General features: G+C 40.8%; 1 protein-coding gene across 1 annotated transcript in view; it reads left to right on the forward strand.

Moving 5' to 3' along the window:
• Positions 1–5,907: 5,907 nt before the first annotated feature.
• DIPK1A (divergent protein kinase domain 1A) overlaps positions 5,908–11,652 on the forward strand; it is a 13,044-nt gene continuing 7,299 nt past the window's right edge. Inside the window, exon 1 of the mRNA XM_057374000.1 lies at positions 5,908–6,246. Coding sequence (XP_057229983.1) covers positions 6,193–6,246 — 54 coding nt within the window. The 5' untranslated portion in view covers positions 5,908–6,192. The remainder of the gene's footprint in view (positions 6,247–11,652) is intronic.

Genomic DNA, 11,652 nt, shown 5'->3' on the forward strand with positions numbered 1-11,652 from the left:
TAGAGATTTCTTCTAATCATTACTCCTTTTCGAAGGGTGCTGCCAGAATCCACTAACAATTCAGTTCAGCATTTCTGGATTTCATGTATAGAGATTTTGCATGTAGCCAAAAAGAGTAAGACAAAGTGTTATGCTTTGATTAATTTTTATCAATATCATGAAGACTGTTTGATAAGGCATGCTACTACACTATACTAATTCTTGCTTATGGGACCAGATTTCCAGCTTCATTAAAGCCTGTGAACTGAAGCAGATTTATACTTATGTATGATTTAAGGCCTGACACAATGATTAGTTCAATTCAAATTCCTACATAACATAATGTTTTATTCATTCTATCCAACAAATCATTGGAGTATATACTTTAAGGAGRCATCAGTTTTAGGGCAAACTTGAAATGTTTTGCATCGTATCCCATTTTAAGTAGTTCCTGTTTCTGCCACTTTTTCCAAATGTCAAGCTATTCCTGCATTTCTGAATAGTCARTCTGCAGTGTCACACAGAATCAAAATGAAGAACTGATGTGGCTTTTTTTCTTCTTCTGTGTTATTTTTAATTTGAGTTCAGCAGACAGTTCACCATTCAGCTTCGCAAAGAGCTGCATGGCAGAAGTGAGAGAACAGCATGGGTGTAGGTGGAAGTAGTAGAGGATGAGCAAGGCAAGGGCTTCACACGGCAGCTCTGCTATCTGTAGTTGCTCTTCTGCCCATTTTTCTCMTGCACACCATAGCTGGCAGACAGCAGGGCAGAGCTGTTCCTCGCTAGCTGAGGTTCACACTCTAGCATTTTAGTGTGAACTGGCTTCTCAGGCAGCGGAAGCAAATGTGCTCGACTATGAACTAGAATTCTGTGCTGTGGAAATGTCCTCGGGCAGAGGGGATGGCAGGACAGCAGGGCAGCAATGCATTAAACCAYTGCAGCTGTTTTCTTCTTCGTGCTTAAGTCAAAGCTCTCGGTTAAGTTCACCATGAGTTGAAAAATGTACTATCCTGTTGGGTGATTTGTTCCAATACGATACTTCCTCGGGAGTTAAAAATCACCACCTTCTTTCTGAAGAACTGACTTCTGCTGACACTCCTTCTCATATCAGTATAYCCACCTTCTTATATCAGTATGTACTAGCTTCAGTACTGGAATCTGCTGTTTAGAACCTAAGAGGATTTTTCAAAGAGTGTGGRCTAGAGCTTGGATATCTCCTAGCTCTATGAGTTACCTTATAAAGTAAACAGGAAGGTGGAAATGTTAATTCAGGGGAAGAAATTTTGGGAAATGGGAGTAGGGCATGAAGAAAAGGCCAACTTGACTCTCTAAGGGAAACTCCGTAAATAGGAATTAAGACTAAAATTTCTGTTATGTAAAGGTTTGTGTTTTTAAACAGATGACTACCATGAGCATAAAACAACAACAAAGAAGTCTTTTACTTCAAGTACTGTGAACAGAAGTTCAGAGTGAATTATAACTTTATTTTGCCACTAATTCAAAGAAGGAAACAGCCTGGATAATTAAGTAAAATAACCATGTTGAAAGCTGTGTACWTTTTATAAATCATTACACAAAAATAAGTTATCTGAAAATGATAAAAGGTTTTCCAGACCAGACATATGCTAGGAAGCATATTCTGACCATGCATTTTAACATATAACCTCAATTAATCTTGAGTAAAATTCTTGAACCTCATAACTCCAGCAATTAATAGAGGAAGTAGACTTGAAAGCACAAATACATACAAAGGAAAGCTAATTTTATTGGTTGATTGAATCTGAACTGTGTTGTCTTTGTAGACTTTGAAACAATGAGAACATAAATGTGAACTGTTCTYTAGCATTTGCTTACAATTGACCACCTTCAAATCTTTTCTTCTGAGCACAATATTTCTGGAATTTTCTTAGTCCTCTAAAGTGTACAGGATTGTAACATGTTGAAGACTTCTTTACTCTAGATATTTTTTCCATGTGTTATTAAGATCTATTTACTGTAATGTTTTAGTACATTTTGAATTTTAAAACATATACCGGGAAAAAAGAATAAACACTGTGTCTCTCAAAGCAAAGACTTGTATTTCAAATTAATCAGTATATCTGAATATTTAATAATAGTGATTAATCACTATTAAGTTAGTAATAGTATCTAATCTCAGTCAAGAGCTACAAAYGAGGCACAGATATTTCAATAATTTATCTGACTCTATTAAAACATGATCATTTATAAGGATATGTTTTCAAATAAGATAAATGTTTCAGTGGTTACAAACAGCCAGTTTACTCTAGAATAGGTCCAAGGCACTGATGAAAGGAATTGGACTGCCTCTAACCTATCTCAGAGGAAAAAAGAATCAAGATTAGTTTTTTTTAGTTCAGATCATTGATCTAGTTCTTTATACAACAGAAAWGTTTGTGCCAACCCGAGGGAGAAGGTAGGCACCAACAGCAAGAGAAGGTGACACCATCTGCTTCAGCAGCAGGGTGGATTCATGTGAGATTAAAGTGACTGTGTAAATAGAGCCTTACAAATGAAACCTGTTGGCTGGAAGAGTCTGTTTCCTCAAATAGATTAATGATTTGTTTATACCAAGTTAAGCCACAAGGGAATCCTTAACAGGCTGTGTCTGCTTTCTGGGTAAGAGATGGCTCCACCTACTCATGCAATAGAAGCATTAGCTTTATAAGAATCTGTATAGCAAATGATAAGAGATAATCTATTAGGATAAAATTAAAGTAAACACACTGATTAAGTCAGAGTTCACGGAAGTTTGTGGAGAGGAAGGAAACAGTATCTGTCTTTGAAGGGAACATGAGGGAAAGTTTTGATCTAAAGGTTGGATGGGTCCCCAGATCTTCATTCTCATCACAAAGACCGGCCTAAGAATGTAGAGTCTGTATAAAAACAGACTCTTAGACAAATATCTGAGCAAGTAGTTAGCTGAGTAAYACAAAAAGAGAGAAACTTCTAAATTTTTCGAGACTTTACTTTAGGAAATGCAGAAATTTTATTTTAAGTCATTGCCATGTTATATATTGTGGAAATATGCATACTAAATGTAGCTACAAACCTGGGCAATGACAAATGCTAAGTCATTACATTCTACTGGTGCTATAATACTTTAAGATGGTGGTAGCTGTACAGGATCATTGAATATTTCTTTGGCATAGCCAAAGAAAAAGAGCATTAATGTAGGAAGTTGACAAAGCTGTTGTGAGAAAGAGAAGTCTTGTGATTATTAACACTCACAGTCTTGTGATTATTAACATTAGCCAGAGGCTCCCTCTATATGATATTATGGTGGGGAGAATGGGTTAACCCTGAGGGTTTTCCATGGAGTCTCTTATGACAGCACATAAGTTAAATCAGTATGTGGGTGCAGCTGCTTCAAATCACTGAAAGAAGCAAGTCCGGCACCACTGAAGYAAGTTAATGTTTAGCTTTCATTTAATGTTAAAACCTGTATTACTTGCTCAGGTAGCAGAGACTTGCTTTTGAAAGAAATTTGATCGAATTATTTATTATATTTTAAAAGTTCACATTCACTGACTATCTCAAAGAATTCAGATTCTTCTCTGTAGTTTTTCAGTATTCTCATTTGTCTCATATTTTCATTCCTTATATGTCCAGAAGTCCTGGATGCTTCAGCCTTTGCAATCAATTTTTTTTTTTCTGGTTTGTGCTTAATAAGCTTAATAAACTCCAAATTGTCATGGAACTGCAGGTTAATGTAAGAAGGTACTATAAAACTACATTTACCTTTTGACAYTGAGAGTGACAAGCACTGTACTGTACAACTAGCAGTTGATTTCTATCTTACATAAAAAYGCTGCATCATTAGAATAACAACATTTAGTGTTAGAACAACCACATTTAGTTGTTATCCCTGGATAGAAAAATTAAGTATTAATAGGTACTAAGAAATCAGCATAACTTCTACAGCTTGAACAGAAAGATTTACCGAAGTTTTGTTRTTGGCATACAAAAATGGATAATGTGTGAACTGCAGAATGGAAACTGCAGTATGAATGGAAAGGGCTTTACATTACTTATGTTCTTACCTGTGTGGGTTTTGCATCTGCCCCCAGTCTTTAGAATATTCCTTTGGTTTTGCACATCCCGTGAATGCCAAGTCAGTGCATGTCACACGTTCTCTGTTACTGTTCTGGCTTACGTGGCCGAGCTTTTCAYGGGAGTTGCCTCTCTTGAATTTAACAGGTAATTGCAAAAGGCTGAAACGKCCTTATTTTTTAGCATTTAGCAAAGCCTGGGCACAACGAGTACTTGAAGAAGAACRAAACATTTCAGTGCTGGAATAAAGCACCTGCTCTCACAGATGATGAAGATCTCATGTACTAAGTGAAAAATATATCCCCTAATGAACATATGCCAAGAACTGTTTGGATCTAGATGTAACAGGAATGAAACATTCAGATCCTTGCCAGCCATATGGGACACCAACATTTCACAATTACTTCCAGCCTGTCATGCCAAGGGTTGGCATGGAGCACTGGATGAGGTAAGGGCTTGAGATTATTCAGCAAAATGTTATAATGTTTGCTCTGTGGCCTCCTCTTGTGTTGCTGTTGTGYTGCATGCCCATAACCTAGCTAAACTCATGCAAACTGCTGAACTGTAGAGGGAGGTGATGCAGAAAGTGCAGCCATCTGGGCCTGCTGAATAGGAGGAGAAGAAAACCTGTGAGAGTTACTGACTGTTATTAAAGCCAGGATTGCTTTTAGAGGACTGCCAAATCTTACTAATTAATTTTCAGTTTTTTACTTCAGGGTGACTCTGGCAGTGATTATATTATTCAAAAAAGTCACAGACTGTTCTTAAATCACAATCTCTAAATCACAAGTCTCTAATCTTAAATCACAAGTCTCTAAATTCTGCAGTTTTAATCCTTTGTGAGCCCCTAACACTTGGTTTTCACATACACATCTCTCCTTCAGAGTAAGCCCTGCCAAAAGAAGTGTCAGCTTCTCCTAACAGCAGTATTTTGTGATCCATCTTTTCATCCAAGCAGCCTTCTTTTGTAAGTGCACTGAACACCCAAAGCCATAACATRCTATATTTGTCTCATTTTTATCCCAATACTGTGGCATAGTCTCAAAGACAAAAAGCACCAGGACTGCAGACCCCAGCTTCTGGCTGTGACTCTGTTAACACACTACTTTAAAAGAAATCACAATCAAGTCGTAAACACAAGAAGGCTGGACAGAAATCAAACTTTTCATAAGAAAGCGCAATTTTACTTGAACTTAACAGTGTTCCCACAAATTTCATTTGGACTGAGGCTTCCCACAGTGCATGAAGGGCTGAGAGAGATCCTCTGGTGAAGAAGAAATTGATAACTGTCCCCACTTTATGGCACTAATGTAGAATCATAGGATTGCTGGGGTTAGAAGGGACCTTAAAGATAATCTTGTTCCAGCCCTCCKGCCATGGGTGGGRMCAACTCTCACTAGACCAGGWTGCTCGAAGCGCTGTCCAACCTGGCCTTGAGCAGCCCAGCTTCTYTGGRCAACCTGTTCAGGTGTCTCACCAGCCTCCCAGAAAAGAATTCGCTCATCTGTGTTAATATGGGCCCAGGCAAACATTCCTTCCTTATTTTGGAGGAGCTACTCCTTTTTGGTTGTGTATGCGTTTTTTCGGTTTTTGCTTTTTGGTTTTGCTTTTTTTTTTTTTTTTTTTAGATTGTAACGATCTTGCAGCTGTTTTTAATACCATGCCCAGTAAACGAGAGGAGCCTGTTCGCAATCACCGACACGCGTTGTTTATTAACTGACTTCTCCGTAAGTGTCCCCGGACAGCGCCCCGAGCACTTTTTGGCAGGCACGGGGTGAACTCGCTGGCGGCTGTCGGCTCCACGGGCTCCTGGAGCGGTGAAAAGGGACTGGGACAGCCCCAGAGGCTCGGCTCGGGGCGGGCGGGGCTCGCCTCGCCCCCTCAGCCCCGCCTCGCTCCTCACAGCTGCCGCGTTCGCCCCTTCAAGCAGCGGCGTGAGCGGTGCTGAGGCGGCAGCCCCCGCCCTGCCCGCTGACAGCCGCCGTTTGTCGGCGGCCGCCGGTGCCCGAGGCAGCTCTTCCCCGCCGAGCCGAGCGGAGCGGAGCGGAGCGGAGCCGGCGGCGCGGCTGCAGCGGCAGGCGGGGGAGCGCTCCTCACCGCTCCGCCTCCGACCGCCGCCCGCTGCGGGGATGTGTGATTGCCATGGCGAGGCGGCTCTTCCCGGGGGCCTGGCTGAGGAAGCCCCACTCCGCGCAGGTAGGCCGGCGAAGGGCCGGTGCCGGCGCCCGTCCCTCCCCGCGAAGTTCCCTCCGGAGCGGGCGCCCCCCGCAGGGCTCTCGCCGCTTCCCCCGGCCCGGCGCGGCCGCCGTTCCCTTCCCGCCGGGGCTCGGCTGCGCCGCGCTGCCGCTCGGCCGGCGGGAGGTGGCGGCGGCGGGCACGGCCGGCGGCTGTCGGGGCACCGGAGCAGGTGGCGGCGGCCTCGGGGCCGCGGTGCCTCTCGCCGCCCGCCGCTCGGATCGGGCCTCTCCCGCCGCCTCCGGGAGCAGCGCGCCCGCGGAGCGCCCGCCCCGAGCGGCGGCGCAGGACCTGTTACGCGGCAGCCGCCGGCGGCTCCCCGGGCTCACGGCGCTGCCAGCGGGGCAGCGACACCTGCGGCACTGCCGCGGCCCGGGAGCCCCCGCGCTCTGCCCCGCGTCCCCCCTTTACACCAACCCCGCTCCTGCAGGCGTCCGTCCTGACAGCGCACGGAGCAGAGCTTGCATGAGCGACTCATGTCCTTTTCTTAGTGTCTTCTAAAAAAAATTACTGTCGGGCACTTCGCTGCTGCTGCACCATGCATTCTCTTATATGTTCGTAGACACACTGGCGTATTTTTATWTGCAGATACATGTTTGCATTACTTCAGTTAGCAGAGTAAGGATATTTTGGTTGGGAGTGTTGTGTAGTAGGAAGTTCTGCTGTGAAACGTTAGTCAGTTATGACTGTGATAGCTTGGTGGTTTATCCTCTGGGTTTCCTTTTTATCAATTGGATTGTATTTTATCTAGATTGTAACTGAGGCGAGTATTTGTTGAGTTGGAGGAGATAAATCATGTTTACTTTTCTTATATGTCCTGCTTATGTGTTTGTCATCTGTTGATATGCTTAGTGATCATTGGATTAAAAAATTATAAACTTCATTTTTGGTGTATTTTAAAATCTTGAATGTTTGATTTTCTCCTCATCTGGAGCTTTTCCAATCTTGTTCTCTTATTGGAAGTATCTGGAGTGTAGTGTAATATTTAATGGGAAGCATACTGACACAATTTTACTCTCTGTATTATTTGTTTCACAGTATGTGTCTGCAAATCCGAGTCAGTATCACTTGGGTTTTAAAAAAGATTACTCTAGATCTATTTACTGAGGTAGGCACTTGTATAATATTTGGATTCCCATGGGATAAAGCCTTCAATACAAATAAAAAATAATTCATAATCTGTGAATGCTACTTTTCAAATTAAGGTTCTCCAAATKGTTTGCCTCCTTTGCCTTGATAGTCGCTTTCTCAACATTATATGGTGATATCTGATAACATTCTTCTCTACTCTTCTTCTCCAAACATAATTTATGGCCTTCCAAGCAAAATATGTTATTTTAAAATCTGCTAAGAAACATGAAGACTAGAAAATTATGTATTAGAAAAGCCAAAGAAGTTAAATGCTTGTTTCTATTTCAGATGAAAAAAAAAATCTGATTCTGCTTTCTTGTACTGAGAGCTGCTTTTGCATATTTTACAGATTTGTTTTAGGAGATCTGATAGTGGCTTTGTGAAGGTAAACATACTTTTCTGTGTTAGTGAATGTATGTTGATACTTGATGTGTCTGTAGAATGGTAGCAGCTATCAATATATTGGCTTTTCTTGTCACTACATGTTACTGTTGGTGCATGACAAATGCAGTCATGATTTAACTACACTAATTGCTGAGTGCTTTATTGAGATTTGTCTCCAAAGAAGCCAATGCKCTCTAAGTAAATGRCAGACTTAACTCACTGAGGGCTGTGAGCAAGATGGAAAGTCTTGTGCAGTGTTTCTATGCAGCATTTCAGGCAGTGCATTGGGGAAGATATTTGTCCAGTGGAAGATTATCTCTGAGTGAATTCCAGCTTTTGCTGCCTGCTGTTCCAGACTTTTTGAAAACTATTTTGTGAAATGAATTGCCAGTATATCAGGTTCTGTGAGACAGAACTTATTACCTGTTCTAGCTTTTTTGTCCTAATAGGAGCAGGATGTTATCAGCTGGGTTGCACCAGATAGTCTATGGCAAATATTCTCTTGTTTTATGCGTGCTTTAGGTTTTGTCCAAAATGCAAGATCCATAGGTATCTGTTGATGATATTTGAGCCTAAAAAGCATGTGCTGCTATGTGCCAGCTTGTGTAGAAGGAGCAAGGCAAACTCTTAGATACCTTAATTCAGCCCAAAACCTAGTGGTTAGGGAATCCCTGAGTCATTGTTAAAGTTCTGTCACAGAATAGTAACTCTGAAGTACAAAATTTTGCCATTGCTTAGACTGCAAATCRTGCAAAAATAGTAAACAAAACAACAAAAATACCCTAAAACATGACAAACTTTTGTACATCTCTAAAGACAACAAAAATAATTTAATTGTATTTATACGATTTTACAGTTCAATGCTTAATACTGGGATTTTGTTTTACAAGGGGAGGTTAGGGTCCCAAATTTAAGGGACATTCCACTGAAGTTCATTCTGATAGCTGTAGTTGCCATTTGCACTGTGAGGGCTAACCAGCAGGATTGCTCATGACAACAAACATATAAGAGCACTTGCATGCATGGAAGTTTGGCCATTATAGATTCCAGATCAAGTTTATATACTCTTTATATACTCTTTACCTCATGGACCTCGGTGATGTACCAGAGACTGYCTTTTTGAAGGGCCAAAGACTAAACAAGATCAAAGCCCCACACAGCAGAAATTTCCTGTATAATCTCTTTGTTCTAAGATTTTAATCCGTTTTGTTTAACCTTTTAAGGAGAAATGTCCTATTTTCTATCTTGGTCATTATTTTATTTTGAAAGATACCTCAGCTCTGTTTACTCCATTTAGTGGCTCAGGATGCAAAATAATTCAAGACACTGGCATAATCATAAGCATGCACTGTCTGCTCTTAAAGATGTGAATGTGTCCTGTTCATGGCATCCAAAACAGTGTGGACTAATGCTCTCAGACATCATGTCAGCCTACCTGAAGTGCATCCTGTGACAGACAAATCAACCTGAACAGAGAACAAAACAAAATTTCTAACATGATTGGCCTACTTTTTTTTTTAATCTGTCCTTTTCTATTGTAAGCCTGTAACACAAATGGAGTGAGCAACTCTGATTTGAAGAAGATTACTATGCTATGGTTATGTGGAATACTTTMCAGAATTAAGCTCTCTGTACTATTAAACAAAGAAACACTTTCATACTCTTTAACCATAAAAGTGTCTTAAATAAAAAGTACACTCACCAAAAATCTGTCAAGTTATGTTGCATGTTGATTCACTGCTCTCCATATGCTTTGGARTGCATCCAGGCTTGAGTTTTGCCAGAAGTGGTTTTCCAGTTCTATTTCAGGGGATGAATGTCTAATTATTATTCAATGCACATGAGTTAGCAGAATATACAAATGATGGAAGAAGTTGAATCTGTAACATCTATTATTACAAGTGCTTTCCCTCATTCTTGAATTCCCTGGCTCATGTTTAAGTCTAGACGGAAGAGTAGAGTTGAAAAAGAGAAACTGTTTCCTTGTTTTGAACCCTTTCTTCGTTTTTTGATAATTTTGGAACTCTCAGTCATTCTGTTGCCCTAAGTATGTTATTATTGCAAGTTTCTTGGCAGTTTGTTACAGTTTCAAATGGAATCCATCTATATGTGTTGCTCCCTAAATGCTGCCTGAGGCTTCTTRTTCAGAAATGTGTTCCAATGATCTGCACGTTGGGTGTAAGTAAATCCTCTGTGTTCAGGGTGCATTAGCCTGGTGAGCAAACCTGGCTCAGTAAATCCATGTCCCTGCATTAGGACAGCGTGTGGACATGCTAGGTGAAGTGAATTAAATCTATCTATGCTCACAGACCAATTCTGGACAGAAAATGAAAGTTAGGTAGGAAGAATGTATGGGAAGAAAACAAATAATGATCAGGCCTTTTGCTGAGGAAGTCCTTATTAGTAAAGCAATTCCCTTTGAACCAGAGTGTGGAACCCTGTGGCTGTCTGTAAGCAGAGGAATGCTGTTGACCACGCTCTGAACTGGCAGGGTGGCTTTTGCAAGTCAAAGGCTGCACGACTCCCATTGGCACAGAGCTGAGCTCAAAATAAATCTAGCTCCTCTGGAACTTCCTGCCAAATACATGATGTAGTCAGATGGCATCTGGGGAGGATTTTCGRTCTCAAGTGCATTCTCTTTCTGCCTAAGGAGGAGGACAATATATGCAGTGTCTCTTCTGAGTATAGTCAATATTTTGCAGTGGTCCTGAGGCCTGCAGGCCACTGCTGGTCTCTGAGGCTGTACTGAATGTATACWATTAATCAAAATTTCATTAAAAAACACTTTGGTTTAAAGTGTGTCATAAAGGTTCATGGAAGGATTCAGCAAGAAACACTGAGGAATGAACAGGGCTTGTTGCCCCAGAAACCTTGGTTCCCAAGCAGTTTTTGCATATGGAACAGCTTTCCCTAAAATTGTCAATTTTATTTTTGTTGATCTTCCCCAGATTTTACCAGTAGTTTTCTGTGCTTCATGTTCTGTTCTATAACATGGTTATTAGAAATAGCTTWAAAAAAMCCCCAAAATTATAAAACCTGTCTCTAAAAGAAATCACTGGAATAAAAAGTGAATTGTAGCTCTCTTTCTTTTATTAACCAGGTAGTTTTGAGATTTTCAAATGAGTGTGTGTGAAGGAATAGGGATGCATGTGTGGCAGGACCACAGCTATATGGATTGGAACCACCTCTGGGTCTTTTGAAACTGACCTTTTCTGGATTTTTTGGTTCTAAGAGAAAGGCTGTAATGTGCGCTGGTTGTGATATTTTAATAAATAGTAATAAATTATTGCAGTCTTTCTAGTTAAAAAAATTACTTATTTACACCTACTGCAGTTCTGTGTATGTATGTGATGGCAAAACTGCTCATCATTACTACCTTTCTTGGAACCTTTTCCAAACATATGGAATAATTTCTCCAGGATGAATAGTCAAGTTAAAACCTACCAATCTGGAAAAGAAATGACATCACAGGGAGGCCTACAAAATTTTGTCAGATTGGGAGAGAGTGAACAGAAATTGTTACCCCTTCTCTTCTGATACATGAACTGGGCAGTCTGAAACAAAGCTGATATGAATCAGACTTCAGCAGAATAAAGTCAGTAGTGGATAATAGACTTGTGCATTAATAGCTAAAGTTTGTTGTGGATTCTAAAAGCTTATGTGGGTTTTTAAGGGAATCTGGGTAAATTAATCAAAGATAAATGATCTGAGGTTTACTAAATATAGAATATCACATCTGGCTTAGCAAGTTCTTCTAGAGGAAACTGGGAGTATATTTGGGGTATACATGTTCTCAGTCTTTGACAGCATCTTTTCATAGCTATTGCTGAAGATCAGGATACTGATAGAAAT

This window comes from Malurus melanocephalus, unplaced genomic scaffold (genome assembly GCF_030028575.1).
Source record: "Malurus melanocephalus ecotype Western Australia unplaced genomic scaffold, MMel_1.1 scaffold_8, whole genome shotgun sequence".
In the NCBI taxonomy this organism is placed as follows: Eukaryota; Metazoa; Chordata; class Aves; order Passeriformes; family Maluridae; genus Malurus; species Malurus melanocephalus.